At 41.5% G+C, this 18,144-nt stretch overlaps 1 protein-coding gene across 5 annotated transcripts in view; it reads right to left on the bottom strand.

Annotated features, from left to right (window-relative positions):
* Positions 1–18,144, bottom strand: part of SFMBT2 (Scm like with four mbt domains 2) — a 207,613-nt gene that overhangs the window by 180,112 nt on the left and 9,357 nt on the right. For all 5 annotated transcript variants that reach the window (XM_029238723.1, XM_029238719.1, XM_029238722.1 and 2 more), the window contains exon 2: positions 7,434–7,585. In XM_029238723.1, the coding sequence (XP_029094556.1) occupies positions 7,434–7,533 (100 nt within the window). In that variant the 5' untranslated portion in view covers positions 7,534–7,585. The remainder of the gene's footprint in view (positions 1–7,433; positions 7,586–18,144) is intronic.

The following is an 18,144-nucleotide window of genomic DNA, read 5'->3' as shown; positions in this document are numbered from 1 at the left end:
CAGGCTCAGCTCTCCTTTTAGGAGAAGTTTTCTCACTCCTACTTTATGTACAGAAAAACACAAGTGGGGAGAACTAAGCCAATTTTGAAACAGGTACTAACATCTTTCAACATAGTTAGGCAATTATTTCAGGGTTTTCCAGATTTTTTTTGCAGATAAAAAGATAATTCCAGGTACAGATATTATTTGAGAAACATAATCTTAGAAATTCAATGATATCAAGCAATCTGTAATCCTGTCATTGCCTGGTCTCATCAAAATGCAAAGACGCATCTCATAACTTTTGGATGGGGGTCAAATCGCCCAGTGAGTTAATGCTCTTTCTGTTTACACGAATTCACCACAGCAAACGTTTAAGATTCAGAGTGCTAAGTTGTCCTTGTATAATCTGCTGTTATGAAAATAATGCAATCCTTTCTTTTTTAAAAATTATCTTTTTAAAATAAACTATCATGTAAGTAGTTAGTAGTTACATTTATAAATTCTTTGGTTAAACATGAAATTCAATCAAAGATTGCTTTTTGCTTTGTTTGGGATTTCTTACAAGGAGAAATATTTTAGTGCAAATTCACATGACCTAAATACTTTTACGTCATGCACTTTTCTGAAAGATTCCTTCCAGGTTTTCAAAAGGTCTTAGGGGGAGTTCGCTGGCAGTCCGGTGGTTAGGACTTAGCGCTTTTACTTCCGTGGTCTGGGTTCAATCCCTGGTGGGGGAACTAAGACCACACAAGCCTCAAAGTGCAGCCAAAAAAAAAAAAGAAAGGGTCTTGAGAAGGGGCATCCGATGCTTGGGCAGATCCTCTTGCCCTCTCTTTCCGGGCACATGGGGGAAAATTCTATTTTCCCCACCTCCCTTGCAGGGGCAGAAACACGCCAACTGGAGGCGGAGTCAAGATTGCTATTAGGAGGACGCAGGATTCGCGTCTCCTCACAACTAGGGCACCTACCAGGCACCAGTGGGGGACCACGGACACCTAAGGGGACGGGAAGAGCCCTCAGTGACCAGGTAGGATGTGGGGCCTCGGGCGAGTGAAGGGGGAGGAGAAGTGGAGGCGGGACGGGACTGGCGCCCCTGAAGAGCGGCTGAGGGAGGGGAAGGGATCCCATGCCCGAAGCGGGGAACTGGGGAACCCCTGGGAGGGCAGAGGATCAAAAGGGAGCGTGGCCAGGTTTCCCCGGCGCACTTGGGCCCCCAGGAACCTGCTGAGATGCCGGGCCTCTGCCCACCAGGGCCCCCTCCAGCCACGTGGGTGCGGAGGGAGTGGGAGGGAGGGAAGGGGGAGCAAAAGTAAAGGCCGGAAACCCGGACCGGCACCCCTGAGGGGCGGCTGGGGGAGGAGAGGAGTTCCTACACCCAGCGGGTCCCACCCATGGTTAGGGGTCCAGCGGCGACAGGGGAGACTCTGGGGAAGACAGTGGAGGAGGGCCGTGAAGGAACGGAAGGGAACGGGGCCAGTGCTTTCCGTGTCCACTTAGGCACCGGAGCCTGTTGGGCTCCCGGGCCTAATCCTCTGCCCTCGGAGCCTCCCTCCTGCCGCACCCCTACACCCCCACCCAGAGCCCCACCTCTACACCCTGAGACCCCCTCCAACGCGCTGGGCCTAAACCCCAACCACACACCCTCGCCCAGGGCCCTACCTCCAAACTCCGGCACCCCACGCTCCAGAGGCTCTCCTTTCCACATGCTGCCTCTCCCCTTCCGCACAGGTCCTGAGCGGAGGCCCCACCCCCAGGGCCTTTTCCAGCTCTGAGGGTCCTGAGCCAAGGCCCCGCCCCATGCTCCAACGCCACCCCCACACGCATAGGTCCAGCCCCACCCTAAACCCCGCCCCTGCCTAAGTTCCACCCCTGCCTAAACTCCGCCCCCATAGCCAAGGCTTTTTTTCTTTTCTTTTCTTTTTTCCTCTTTTATTTATTTATTTATTTATTTTTGCATCTTTATTGGAGTATAATTGCTTTACAATGGTGTGTTAGTTTCTGCTTTATAACAAAGTGAATCAGTTATACATATACATATGTTCCCATATCTCTTCCCTCTTGCATCTCCCTCCCTCCCACCCTCCCTATCCCACCCCTCTAGGTGGTAACAAACCACAGAGCTGATCTCCCTGTGCTATGCGGCTGCTTCCCACTAGCTATCTATTTTACGTTTGGTAGTGTATATATGTCCATGCTACTCTCTCGTTTTGTCACAGCTTACCCTTCCCCCTCCCCATATCCTCAAGTCCATTCTCTAGTAGGTCTGTGTCTTTATTCCTGTCTTACCCCTAGGTTCTTCATGACATTTTTTTTCTTAAATTCCATATACATGTGTTAGCATATGGTATTTATCTTTCTCTTTCTGACTTACTTCACTCTGTATGACAGACTCTAGGTCCATCCACCTCATTACAAACAGCTCAATTTCGTTTCTTTTTATGGCTGAGTAATATTCCATTGTATATATGTGCCACATCTTCTTTATCCATTCATCCGATGATGGACACTTAGGTTGTTTCCATCTCCAGGCTATTGTAAATAGAGCTGCAATGAACATTTTGGTACATGACTCTTTTTGAATTATGGTTTTCTCAGGGTATATGCCCAATAGTGGGATTGCTGGGTCATATGGTAGTTCTATTTGCAGTTTTTTAAGGAACCTCCATACTGTTCTCCATAGTGGCTGTACCAATTCACATTCCCACCAGCAGTGCAAGAGTGTTCCCTTTTCTCCACACCCTCTCCAGCATTTACTGTTTCTAGATTTTTTGATGATGGCCGTTCTGACCGGTGTGAGGTGATACCTCATTGTAGTTTTGATTTGCATTTCTCTAATGATTAGTGATGTTGAGCACCCTTTCATGTGTTTGTTGGCAATCTGTATATCTTCTTTGGAGAAATGTCTATTTAGGTCTTCTGCCCATTTTTCGATTGGGTTGTTTTTTTGTTATTGAGCTGCATGAGCTTCTTATAAATTTTGGAGATTAATCCTTTGTCAGTTGCTTCATTTGCAAATATTTTCTCCCATTCTGAGGGTTGTCTTTTCGTCTTGTTTATGGTTTCCTTTGCTGTGCAAAAGCTTTTAAGTTTCTTTAGGTCCCACTTGTTTATTTTTGTTTTTATTTCCATTTCTCTAGGAGGTGGGTCAAAAAGGATCTTGCTGTGATTTATGTCATAGAGTGTTCTGCCTATGTTTTCCTCTATGATAGTTTCTGGCCTTACATTTAGGTCTTTAATCCATTTTGAGCTTATTTTTGTGTATGGTGTTAGGGAGTGATCTAATCTCATACTTTTACATGCACCTGTCCAGTTTTCTCAGCACCACTTATTGAAGAGGCTGTCCTTTCTCCAACTTGAAAGAAAAAGTAACAATTGACACTGCAGAAATACAAAGGATCATAAGAGATTACTACAAGCAACTATATGCCAATAAAATGGACAACCTGGAAGAAATGGACAAATTCTTAGAAAAGAACAACCTCCTGAGACTGAACCAGGAAGAAATAGAAAACATAAACAGACCAATCACAAGCACTGAAATTGAAACTGATTAAAAATCTGCCAACAAACAAAAGCCCAGGACCAGATGGCTTCACAGGCGAATTCTATCGAACATTTAGGGAAGAGCTAACACCTATCCTTTTCAAACTCTTCCAAAATATAGCAGAGGGAGGAACACTCCCAAACTCATTCTACGAGGCCACCATCACCCTGATACAAAAACCAGACAGAAATGTCACAAAAAAAGAAAACTACAAGCCAATATCACTGATGAACATAGATGCAAAAATCCTCAACAAAATACTAGCAAACAGAACCCAACAGCACATTAAAAGGATCATACACCATGATCAAGTGGGGTTTATGCCAGGAATGCAAGGATTCTTCAATATACGCAAATCAATCAATGTGATAAACCATATTAACAAATTGAAGGAGAAAAACCATATAAACATCTCAATGGATGCAGAAAAAGCTTTCGACAAAATTCAACACCATTTAATGATAAAAACTCTCCAGAAAGTAGGCATAGAGGGAACTTACCTCAACATAATAAAGGCCATATATGACAAACCCACAGCCCACATCATTCTCAATGGTGAAAAACTGAAACCATTTCCACTAAGATCAGGAACAAGACAAGGTTGCTCACTCTCACCACTATTATTCAACATAGTTTTGGAATTTTTAGCCACAGCAATCAGAGAAGAAAAGGAAATAAAAGGAATCCAAATTGGAAAAGGAGAAGTAAAACTGTCACTGTCTGCAGGTGACATGGTACTGTACATAGAGAATCCTAAAGATGCTACCAGAAAACTAGTAGAACTAATCAATGAATTTGGTAAAGTAGCAGGATATAAAATTAATGCACAGAAATCTCTTGCATTCCTATACACTAATGATGAAAAATCTGGAAGAGAAATTAAGGAAACACTCCCATTTACCACTGCAACAGAAACAATAAAATACCTAGGAATAAACCTACCTAAGGAGAAAAAAGACCTGTATGCAGAAAACTATAAGACACTAATGAAAGAAATTAAAGATGAGACAAACGGAGAGATATACCATGTCCTTGGATTGGAGGAATCAACATTGTGAAAATGACTATACTACCCAAAGCAATCTATAGATTCAATGCAATCCCTATTAAACTACAATGGCATTTTTCACAGAACTAGAACAAAAAAATTCACAATTTGTATGGAAACAAAAAAGGCCCCGAATAGCCAAAGCAATCTGGAGAAAGAAAAACGGAGCTGGAGAAATCAGGCTTCTGGACTTCAGACTATGCTACAAAGCTACAGTAATCAAGACAGTATGGTACTGGCACAAAAACAGAAAGATAGATCAATGGAACAGAATAGAAAGCCCAGAGATAAGCCCATGCACATATGGTCACCTTATTTTTGATAAAGGAGGCAAGAGTATACAATGGAGAAAAGACAGTCTCTTCAATAAGTGGTGCTGGGAAAACTGGACAACTAAATGTAAAAGAATGAAATTAGAGCACTTCCTAACACCATACACAAAAATAAACTCAAAATGGATTACAGACCTAAATGTAAAGCTAGACACTATAAAACTCTTAGAGGAAGACATAGGCAGAACACTCTATGACATAAATCACAGCAAGATCCTTTTTGACCCACCTCCTAGAGAAACGGAAATAAAAACAAACAAATGGGACCTAAAGAAACTTAAAAGCTTTTGCACAGCAAAGGAAACCATAAACAAGACAAAAAGACAACCCTCAGAATGGGAGAAAATATTTGCAAATGAAGCAACTGATAAAGGGTTAATCTCCAAAATATATTGAGCTCATGCAGCTCAATATCAAAAAAACAAACAACCCATCCAAAAATGGGCAGAAGACCTAAACAGACATTTCTCTAAAGAAGATATACAGATTGCCAACAAACACATGAAAAGATGCTCAACATGACTAATCATTAGAGAAATGCAAATCAGAACTACAGTGAGGTATCACTTCACACTGGTCAGAATGGCCAACATCAAAAAAACTACAAACAATAAATGCTGGAGAGGGTGTGGAGAAAAGGGAACACTCTTGCACTGCTGGTGGGAATGTGAATTGGTACAGCCACTATGGAGAACAGTATGGAGGTTCCTTAAAAAACTGCAAATAGAACTACCATATGACCCAGCAATCCCACTATTGGGCATATACCCTGAGAAAACCATAATTCAAAAAGAGTCATGTACCAAAATGTTCATTGCAGCTCTATTTACAATAGCCTGGAGATGGAAACAACCTAAGTGTCCATCATCGGATGAATGGATAAAGAAGATGTGGCACATATATACAATGGAATATTACTCAGCCATAAAAAGAAACGAAATTGAGTTATTTGTTGTGAGGTGGATGGACCTAGAGTCTGTCGTACAGAGTGAAATAAGTCAGAAAGAGAAAAAACAAATACCATATGCTAACACATATATATGGAATCTAAAAAAAAAAAATGGTCCTGATGAACCTAGGGGCAGGACAGGAATAAAGACACAGATGTAGAGAATGTACTTGAGGACATGGGGAGGGGGAAGGGTAAGCTGGGAGGAAGTGAGAGAGTAACATTGACATATATACACTACCAAATGTAAAATAGATAGCTAGTGGGAAGCAGCAGCACAGGACAGGGAGATCAGCTCGGTGCTTTGCGACCACCTAGGGGGTGGGATAAGGAGAGTGGGAGGGAGACGCTAGAGAGAGGGGACACGGGGATATACGTATGCATATAGCTGATTTACTTTGTTATACAGCAGAAAATAACACAACACTGTAAAACAATTATATTCCAATAAAGATGTTAAAAAAAAAAAAAGAAACACGCAACTGATTCTGGTCAAGAGGTTCTGAGCAAAAGCCTCTTCTGTGCTAGAGTATTTAATTGCTGATTCAAGACCCTGCAGCCCTGCTCATCCCCTACAGGGATAAACCTTGAAGCACCATGTTGAGATGGCAGCCCTATAAGAGGGTGTGGGATGACTCGTGGGACAGAGCATCCACTGACTGTGCTCCAACAGTGTGAACCATTTATAAACATTTACTGCATTAAGCCATGGAGTTTTTTTCTTTTTATTGGAGTATAGTTGATTTACAATGTTGTGTTAGTTTCTGCTGTACAGCAAAGTGACTCAGTTATACATATATATTCTTTTTCAGATTCTTTTCCATTATGGTTTATTACAGGATACTGAATATAGTTCCCTGTGCTATACAGTAGGTCCTTGTTGTTTATATGTTTTATATATAGTAGTGTGTATCTGTTAATCCCAAACTCCTAATTTATCCCTCCCCCTCTTTCCCCTTTGGTAACCATAAGTTTGTTTTCTTTGTCTTTGAGTGTTTCTATTTTGTAAATAAGTTAATTTGTACTATTTTTAATGCTACATACAAGTGATATATGATATTTGTTTTTCTCTGACTTACTTTACTTAGTATGACAATCTTCAGGTCCACCCATGTTGCTGCAAATGGCATTATTTCATTCTTTTTTATGGCTGAATAATATTCCACTGTATATATGTACCACATTTCCTTTACCCACTCATCTGTCAATGGACACTTAGGTTGCTTCCACGTCTTCGCTATTGTAAATAGTGCTGCTGTGAACATTAGGGTGCATGTATCTTTTCGAATTATAGTTTTGTCTGGATATATGGCCAGGAGTGGGATTGCAGGATCATAAAGCCATTCAGTTTTTGAAGTGATGGGTCACCTCGCTATAACGTAGCCCACTGTGCCCAGTATTTCTAACCAAATTTTGCATAACTTTCGAGCTGCTATATGCTTATAAACGTGCCCACAAATCCCAGGAACAGGCAGTATGTGAGGTCTAGAATACTGCCGCAATATTTTCTAAACATTTTCAGGAAGATATTGGTCAAGACATCAAAAGGCCAAATGCATTCAGAAAACAAAATCGCACCTGAATCAAGATCTCCATTACGGTCAGCTGAGCTCTGATGTTTTTCCAAGGGTGAAGACGAAGGGTCCCGCATGCTAGAAGCTGACACGCTGTTCTCCATTCTTAACAACTATGGATTGTCCTCTCTTAATTCATCCTGAAGGAAGAGTTACCTAAGGGCAACCAACAACAACAGAAATCAGGGCACTGTAATTGTATTCACTCGTTTTTCAACTCTCCAAAAATAACGGTGTCCCATCAGAGCTGCTACCATTTCATTACAACAGACAAAATGCAATGTCATGTAACAGAAAGTACCAGGACTGAAGACTAAAGAGCACATATCTACACACGGTCAACAACAAGGTCACAGCACAGCAGAAGCATCCACTTTCTACAGGTCATCATCACCCCTAAGATGGACACGTTTTTCACCAATAAATAGAATCGATGTGCCAACCCCCAATCTACCTTGGCAGCGTTGGCAAGACACTCCACCACCCTGCTTCTCCCTCCTCTCTCGTTGGATGCTGTGAAGCAGGAACACACCCCCACCCCAGCATCCCCACACACAGGTAAGGTGTCCGCGGTCTCACAGGTGATTCGTTACCAAAACCAGTTAAAGAATCAATGCTTGCAAATAACGTGCTTTTTGACCAACTGGACTTTTCCTGTAGTAACATGGCTATTTCACACTTACAGTCTGATAGAGTGGGTGGGAAAACAGGTAAAATTATAGCCGGTTCTCACCGAACCCTATGATCTAGTTTGTGTACATCACAGCCCATGAAATACCCAGACACAGTCATTACTAAGGGTCAGCCACTCAGGACTGGTTTGCCAAAATAAGGACCTGATTCCTGCATTTCACTCTGCAGGTGGGAGTAGGCACTGCAGGGTTTCATTCCAGGAAGGGAAATGATCAGGTTTGTTTCAGAAAAATCATTTGGGCAGCTGCATGCCAGACAGATGGACAGACAAGGGGAGGCTGAATGGAAACAGACTAAGAACAGAAATGTGCCAACTGGTAGGGCATCCCATGATTAAGACAAAAACTGACAAATTACTACATAGTAGTTTGTAGCTCTTAATCCCCTACCCCATCCCCTCTCCCCACTGGAAACCACTGGTTTGTTCTCTACATCTGTTAATCTCCCTCTGTTTTGTTATATCACTTTGTCTATTATATTTTTTTAGATTCCATATATAAGTGATAACATACAGTATTTGTCTTTCTCTGTCTGACATACTTCACTAAGCATAATACCCTCCAGGTCCACCCATGTTGTTGCAAATAGCAAAATATCATTCTTTTTCATGGCTGAGTAATATTCCATTATATATCTATTTTAAAGCCATATGTGGCTAGCAGCGGCCGTAGTGAACAGCTAGACCACTGCCTAGGCAGGCAAGAGTTTATTGTATTTGAGTTTGGAACATGTCCTAAATCATCACCAATTCTTGGCTCTCTTGAAGGTTGTAGTACAGCGAGCTAGTTAAAAGAGAAAATAGGAATTTTAAAACCTAAGGAACTTCAAAAGGAGACTGAGCAGTTTCTCCATAATATTCCACAAATCTTTCATCACAATCTTCCTAATGTAGTAGGCTTTCAGTGAATGTGCTGGTTTTCATCAATTTCAAAAGAGAAATAGTCTTAGCAGCTAAGTTATGTTATACTATTATAGCTTTTTTCATTCATTTACAAATTCAAGAAAATCATTCCACCTCAAAATGTAACCAGGCAGAAAGTTTTTCTTCAAGGAAAAATCTATAAACCTAACTATTAGTAAATCAGTCAAGCCCTTATTAAAGGAGGAAAAAAGTTTACTTTTTTCAAGTTTTTAAGATTCCTATTGATTCAACTCTATCCATCTGCCTCTAACTAGATACTATAAAAAGGTAATCGGTGACTATAAAATAAGATCAATTTAAATGCACCAGACCCATCATTTTAAATAGAAGTCAAAAGCAACGACATAAATACCAAAACCCCACATTATTCTGTAAGGGCAAGTGGCAAGGCTCTGTCTACCCCCAGGTTGCAAAAATGTATTTATTTTGGCAAATGACATGTCACCGTTCGTTTTCTTGGCAATGTTTACTTTTTGCCTTCCCATAAAAGGTATACAACTTTGTACTCTCTTTAGAAGCCTTGCAAAATAAAATTACAAAGGAACAAAGTAAAATCACTTGTAATTCTAACACCCAGGGATAATCTCTTTTATTTTTATAGTATCTCCTCCTGATAGCTTCTCTGTGGGTTTTTTTTTTTTTTACTTCATATGGAATTTAGAATTTTAATTCATTTTCCATTTAAACATCACATAGAAAGCATTTTCCCCACATCATTAAAATTCTTTGAAAACCTGACTTGAAATGATTGTATGACTTTTATTATAATATGAACAGGTTGTTTACTTACCATTCCCCTACTGCTGGCCATTAAGTTGTTTTTTTATTTTTCACCATTATGAACACTGTACCATGCATTCTCACATACCTCACATCCTTCCCACATTTTAACTTTGTTGGTATTTTTTATGGATTTTTAAGAGCTCTACGTATCTTATCCCACAAAACTCTTGCAGGTATTTTCCCCAATTCTCCCTTTAGTGGGTCCTTCTGATATATGTACGGAACGTGAGCTGTTTTTTTTAACTTAGTCCAATCCATAATTCACATTATTTCTTCTAAAAACTGTATTCCTAAAATGTCCTCCCCCATTGTAAGATACCATAAGTTTAACTTCCCTAGGGTTTCAAGTTTTACATTTTTAACCTATGTCCCCATATGTTTATGCTCAAATACTTTGTGCGGTGCAGTTCTGAGCTGACCACCTCCCGCAGTTAATAATCCATTCCTACCCCATTGGGTTTTTAATACCCTGTCTTTACCATCCATGAAATTCTTACATGTACAAGACTGTGTTTCTATGCACCAAACTTTCCTTTAATTTTCAGAAAAGTCAGCAAAATAGGAACTATGACTGTTTATACATTCCCCCATCCTTAGTTCAGCAATCACTGAACTTGGGGCCATTTAAGGTAGGTTTATAAAGGGGTGACAAAGGTTTCGCGTGGCCTGGGAACCCAGACTCACGGCTTGATCATCACACGGCATTCTACTGCGCACAGAATGTACCAGGACCTGCACACAGGTAGAAATGACCGTGCACCAGAGGCTGTTAAGCATCTCCCACCCCAAATTTCCATTTCCTCCTTTGTGTGCAGGGAGGACCAACTAGTTAACCAAAATAAACACTGCCGGGCCATCCTCGAAGTTGCATGTGGTCGCACCACTCTGTTCTGGCCAGTGGGAAGTCTGCGGAGCGAATGAGTTCAACCAGAAGGTCACACGCTTTGGTGGAGGGGTGGGCCTTTACCAGTCACCCCCAGAGCCACCTGAGATCACGCAGAGGAAGGCCCCACTGGTGGCAGAGCTTGGTTCTGCCATCAGCTGCAGACGACTACTTCAAGAGAAATAAGCTTCTATCTTGTTTACTCGGCTCTATCTGACGGTCCCTGATACATAGCCAATCCCAAACCTCAACAAATACACCCGAGAAGGACCACGCCCCTTTGTAATAAGGTTGTAATTAGGAGGCTTGGATTGTACTCTAGAACTCAGGGTGTTCTCTAAGTTTTTCATCAATAATGCCAAAGGCTGCCTCTGGTTTATTCTGCACCACCACCCCCCAAAAAGTCGCAGTTCACATTAAATCCTGACCAAGGTGCTTAAACCTCGAGGAGAATGAGGTCTGTAGGAAATGAAAAAGGATCCCCACGCAGTGGGGACTCACCCCCATGAGCCTAACTTCTAAAGAAGTCGGGGGTCAGCATTGCCTTTAATGTCATCGACTATTTCAGGGGTTCTCAAAGTTTAAGGAAGAGCAGAATCTCCTGGGGGGCGCGTATCAAAACTCAGACTGCTGGGCCCCCTGCCCAGAGCTTCTGCTTCAGTAGATCTGGGATAATGGCTACTCACCTGCTATCTCTACTCAGGTGATGCTGATTGCTGCTGGTCCAAGGACCACATCCTAAGAACCACTGCTTTATTAAAGGAAGCCTTTTGCCTGGGTTGCTTAGAGAGAGAAAAATAGTTCCTCACCAAAATGTATCTATCGTAAGTACAGTAGAGCACATAATATTTCTGCAAAGTCATTTAAATGTGGGGAGAGGAAGGTTGGGTTTTGTAGAAATGGTTTTGCATTAAATAACGTGCATTGGTTTTGCATTATGAATCATTTTCCTTATAGAATACCTGTTCCCTGAATTCCATTGTTTTGCAAAGTCAAGATTTGCTTTACCATCTGCCTGAAGTCAGGTGAGCTTGTTGTCCGTAAAAGTTCGATAAGAGTTACAGTACCAAGAACTTATTGTGTTGATTGTTTATGGCAGAGCCATTCTCTTCGTGCAGCGATGTATCTGGACAAATTATTTTTTCCCGGCCTCAGTTTTCTCAAGAGTCAAGAGGAGATTGGATCACATCATCTCCAGGAACTCTTTGTGTCAGGTCCCTCATTCCTAGCAGATACTTTCCCCAGCTTTATTGAGATATACTAGACTAGCAGGTGATTTCTTATATCAGTTATGTCTGCATATAATTTCAAAAGCCAAACATTCTACAAGGCTTGTACATGATGCACCCCTCCCCCCACAAGAAAAAGAAACAGCAGTCTCCTGCCCTTCTCCTCCTTGAGGCAATCACTTCCAACTCTTTTAGCGGATTGTTTTGGCATTCATCTCATCTCTGAATAACAGCTTACTTATTAATTGTGCAGTTTTTGTCTTTATCAGGTGATACTCTACCACTCACATCACCTCTCTCTCTCTTTTCATATATATGTGTGTGTGTGTATACATACATATATACATCCTCCTAATAGGTATGATCCCATTACTATGGCTCTATAAAGACATTACAGCAGATCCATGTGGTGCACTATGATTACTTTTCCTTTCTCACCCAAGTTTTCCCTGGAGTTAATGATGGCCTTGCTTCTTCCATGACCTTAGCTTTCTACATACTTTTCACCCTTTCAAAGCCAATTTTTCCATTCACTGTCTAAATCTCTCGATAAACTGAGATATATAGGTATTTTCTTAATTTCATCTTGAAGTAATTTCTACCAAGGCTTTCTGTTCTGCTCTAATCTAGACTAACTGCCTTCTATGCCTGGTAGCAGGTGTTATCCTGAGATCTTGCTTCACTTCTTTTATGAGATTCTCCTCTTATTCTGTGTCCCAGGTCTTCCTCACTTGGTTTTCTCCCACCTTTTGATGGAGCACATTCTTCAAAAGGTTCCTAAGAAAGGATTTAGTAGAAACATGTGCAGCCTTGCATAAAAATGTCTTTAACCTGTTCTCACGTTTTAACCCATAGTTTAGGTGGGTAAAAAATATTCTTTACCATATGATCCAGCAATCCCACTCCTCAAGCATATATCTGGAAAAGACAAAACTCTAATTTGGAAAAGATACATGCACCCCAATGTTCATGGCAGCACTATTTACAATAGCCAAGACATGGACGCAGCCTAAATGTCCATCGACAGATGAATGGATAATGGAGATGTGGTACATATATACAATGGAATACTACTCAGCCACAAAAAAAGAAAATGAAATTATGCCATTTGCAGCAACATGAATGGACCCAGTGACTATCATACTATATGAAGTAAGTCAGAAAGAGGAAGGAAAATATCATACGATATCACTTATATGTGGAATTTTAAAAAACGATGCAAATGAACTTATTTACAAAACAGACTCACAGACATAGAAAAAAAACTTACGGTTATCAAAGGGGAAGCAGGGGGAGAGATAAATTAGGAGTTTGGGGTTAACAGATACACACTACTATATACAAAATAGATAAACCACAAGGACCCACTATATAGCACAGGGAACTATAGTCAACATCCTGTGATAATCTATAATGGAAAAGAACCTTCAAATATATATAAATATATATATGAATCGCTCTGCTGTCCACCTGAAACTAACACAACATTGTAATCACCTAGATGTCAATTAAAAATCCTAAACTGGAAAAACATCCTCTCTTAGAATTTTGAGCGTTCCCCACATTGTCTTCCAGCTTCCACTGTTGAGAAGTCTGGTCCCATCCTAATGACCAGATCCTCTGATGTTCTGAAATTTCACAATGAGGTACCAAATGGTGACCTACTTGTGGCTTGGGGGCTCTGAATGACTTCCTTCAAGATTGGAAACTATTCTTCAGTTCCAGGATATTTCTTGGAATTACTGCCAATTTCCTCCCCTCCGTTTTCTCTGTTCTTTCATTCTAATATTCATTCCAATGTTGAATCTCGTTAATCCCCCTCATTTTCCCTTTTATGCCCCTTTACTCTTTAACCTACCATCTAGGGTATTTCCTTGAATTCCTCTTCTAGCTCTTCTATGGAGTTTTACAATCTAATTTCAAGAGGCTTTTTTTAACTCTTTGAATATTCCCTTTTTCCATCCTACCTTGTTCCATAGATGTAAAATCTTCTATTATATCCCTGAGGCCATTCATGGTTTTTTTTTTTGTAAGATGTTTCTTCTCTCCTTTGTAAGAGCAGGTACTTTTCTCCCTTGGTTAGTTTTGGTCTCTACTGTTTTATATTAGCTGCCTACCTCAGAAGTCTGGTAATACTTTGTGGTTTCTCACGTTTATGAGTGGGGAATGAAAAGGCTGACTGACATCTCAGTGCGCAGGGGTGAAGACTGTACACCTTGGGAACCACTGCACAGAGACCCAGCTGCGTCCTTCCCAAAGGAAACCCCAATGTGTCTTTAAGTCTTTGCTCTTAGGCTGGTCAAATTACACAGAAGAGGATTCTCCCATATGCTAACACGAGGGCTGGGAGGGGGTCTCCCGCCTACTGACACTGGTTTAGAAGGGAACAACCCAGAAACACAGTCATTTTCTTCCCTGCAGTGTAGGCTCTGAGAAACAAGGTCTCCCTCCTAAATCCACTAAAACACTAAAAAGCTGTGCAGCCCCAATTTCAGATCTCCAGACGTGTGTCAATAAATTTTCTCCTTTCCCTAAGCTAGTGCCAGTACCCCATTTTTCTCCTTGATTTCTTTATTAGACGTGATAAATGTTAAACTATCATTGTACAACTAGACTCTGAAACCAAAATTCTCAAAGTTCAGGTGAAAAAGTGAAACTTTACATTGGATTAATGAAGATACCTTAGCATTGGAAATCATTCTTCTCTCCATTCATCGGAAGGCAAGGTCCAAAGGCATACTACTCAGAAGGACTCACTCCAGTGAGCATTATTAGAATAGCAATGAAAGAAATGTCGCATTTCTTTTCAGTTACCCAATTATCCAGTCCTTTCAAAGGGACCTGCCTTAAACTAGTTCAAGGAACGGGCAATTTTCCTACCAATGAACATGCTTACAATTTCAAGCTTGCTACTCAGAAACGGGAAAAAAAGGTTTGCAGTTGTTTTGTTTTTTATGTGACTCTGAAGAGAGACTCTTCCCCAAACTGAAAATTAAAAGTGAAGGCCTAAACTAAAAGCTTATGGAATTCCAGACATACTCTAGCTGCCCTTGGAAATCTAGCATGTCTAAATCACAGAGAAAACGGCCTCATTTCACACTCCAGGAATTTCAAAACGAGCACAGGACACCTAATCTGAGCTAAGACCTTTCCAAACATTTCCATCAAAATGGAAAATCTCAGAGGATTCGGAAGGATGCACAACCCACGTTGTGACCAAAACCTGATCTCTGAAAATCACTGCTTCCATTTCCCTAAGAAGCAACATACAAATAACAGCCTGGAATCACAAGAGTATCTGCAAGTCCCATATTTGTAAATGGCTTTGAAGATGCAAAGAGGGGTTAAGCGCCCAGGCACTTATCAAGGAAGGCTTCCTTCTATTTACACGCACCCTGTCACGCAGATCACTCTGTTAACAATGCAGGATGAAGCCCAGCTCTCCCCACTCTCACCAGCCAACACAGCCTCTCTCAGAAGAGACAGGCCTTCCCGATTCCATCATCAAGGGAGACGAACTGATTCTCTGGGGCACAAGGTTCATGAAATTTTGCCATCTACCATATGCTCAGAGCTTGATTTACCTTGATTAGGACCACAATCTCCTGGCCATTTTGCAATTGGTTTTCATCGGGTTTTCACTCTAAATAGATTGAAATCTGACACATACTGCTGCCCCAGCATAAGAAATGCTAATTTTTCACATCCCGATTCATACCTCCGTTCTAGGAAATAAGAGATGTAGGGGATACGAGGAGGCTGAGGAAGGAATACCAGGGCTGGCGGTGGCCTACGATTCCCACAATAGCAAATTGTGTCTTCTGATTCATGGTTTTAACTGTCACCTCTTAACCTCCCAACCAAACGGCAAGTGTATCACTCCAGACGGAGCAAAATCGGTCGTTCAGAAGCAGGCATGAGAAAATGAGCCTTCCAAGTTACTCGCTCGAGAGAAGAGAACACCTAACCCAACTGCAGACGAGCCGTGCCCCATCCTGGAAGTTCATTTACTTATTTATTAACTATTTACCTATCAATTATTTATGTATGATTCACTACTTATTTACTGTCAAGACGGCGGAGGCCTTGAAAGACCCAGTTAAATCTACTATACACGGAGGCCTTGAAAGACCCAATTAAATCTACTATACAATCAGTCTTTGCATCAAGGTAGCGATACAGGGTTTCTTACACCAGAAATGTACTTCCAAGCCACAAAGGTAAACACCAACCTTAGGTTAGCTTATGACTGACATGAAGTACTTGACACAGAAGAGCCTGGTTGTGGGACCTTATCAAAGAAGCATGATGTTTCAGAATTAACGCAGACATTTAGTGCTAACATCTTGGACAAACTCCAAACATAGGATTTCCACGTCACCTACAAATATGAAGAGGAATGAATTCGAGCATCGATTCAAGGCTGTAACAAAGCTAAGTAACCTCATATTCTACAGGAGAATTGCATCTCACATCACACAGGTGTGCATATGAGTCATTTTAGGGAAGCTAGCCCATGTGTTGTATGTACAGTCATGAGAACTCAAGAAGTAAAGAAATCTTACAAAGGACCCTTCTGTAAGCTAGACATGCATAGATAACATCTAATCATCAGTATCTAATTTTCTGAGGGGATTTTTATGAATCAGATGACTACGAGCAAGACAGATGCAGAGCAGTGATGCTTTGGGGATACCACGCGGTCATCCTGCCATCAACTAAGACACCGACGATGAAAAGTACCAATCAGGACTCTGCAAGCCCACCTCTGAAGGATGCAGCCAGAGAGTCACCGCGGCCTGCAGGGTTCTGCAACGGAGCTGAGGATTCCAAAAAGAACTGAAGAGCATTTCAGGTGCTGACTTTAAGCCATAGATACATATGCATAAAACTGGGCACCAATCACATGGTATCAGTGATATCATTTAAATGCAGAAAGGAAATGTACTAGAGTAATAAGATAGTAAATAATAAGACAGTAATAAGTGCAGCCCATCCAACTGCAAATCATTATGCGAAGTCAAGAAAAACACCCTCATTTACTTTGGTTATAAAGAACTTGGGAAAGGTAACAAACCCTACCGAAGACTGCGGAAGATCCGGTTTTACCCCATAATGTAACCATCACTTAGCAGAATGTACTCTTGGCCTTTTTAACTGCAACAACAAGCGACACTGTTCTCATCTGTGAAACACAGGGACTGTTCTAGAAGCTTCCTGAAGTCTCCCCTCCCCCTCAGACCTTCCTGGTTAAAAGTGTATGTAGTAGGAGAGAACAACATAGCATCCGCTCCGACGGAATAAAGGCTCAGAAAAGGAAACAGTCACCACGGTCTAAACTGGATCCCGAAAGCTTTCGTAAAAGAGCGGGGGTCGGGTCCCCAATGCCCAGCTGGCTACTCAAAGTGTACAATCTGCTACGCTGCCCAAAGCCGCTCTAGTTCACAGTGCAGGGACGAAAAGGGGAAGAGGGCAGTCTGCATTTTGCAGCTGGCTGGGAAGAATAAAGCATATTTAAGTTAAAGTTTTAAAGACAATAAATGACAAGAACCAAAACTCAAGGCTCCAAACATTCTGTTACCACTGAGCCACTCTCTGGTCTCCAAGCAGAACATCAAAAAACACAGAAAACCAGGGCTGGTAGGTTTGATTCCAGAGTTGGCTGTTTTTAGTAACAGTGCTGTGGACTGCTGGAGACCAAGGTAGAGGGGAGCAGAGAAAAACGAGTTGCTCCATAACCATCAGCCTTCACTAAAATGACGGCATCTGGGGGGTGGGATGAACTGGGAGACTGGGATTGACATATATACCCGAATATGTATAAAATAGGTAACTAATAAGAACCTGCTATATAGCACAGGGAACTCCACTTTGCTGTACAGTAAAAACTAACACAACATTGTAAAACAACTCTACCCCAATAAAAAGTAAATAAATAAATGATGGCATCCAGCTGTTCACATCTCCTTCCCCGAAATCAGGGGAGCACATCTGGCAGGGGTTCAATCCATTAGGCGTGTGGCCCTGAAGGATCTTGGAAATTGTCAGCTTCAGTATGAAGCATCACCAGCTATGTTCTGCATAACTTTCTTTTCTGTTTCGTTAGCACACTGAGGTTAATGCTTCTTGGAAGACTCTGGGCCTGGCTGACAGACCCCTCCCAGAACTCTACTCAGCTAGAAGAGCCCTCTCCCTGTCACCTGCC

This window comes from Monodon monoceros, unplaced genomic scaffold, assembly GCF_005190385.1.
Source record: "Monodon monoceros isolate NGI ecotype Baffin Bay Population unplaced genomic scaffold, NGI_Narwhal_1 Super_Scaffold_21, whole genome shotgun sequence".
Lineage (NCBI taxonomy): Eukaryota > Metazoa > Chordata > Mammalia > Artiodactyla > Monodontidae > Monodon > Monodon monoceros.
The sequence above is the reverse complement of the archived record's forward strand: the minus strand, read 5'-3'. Positions and strand labels throughout refer to the sequence as shown.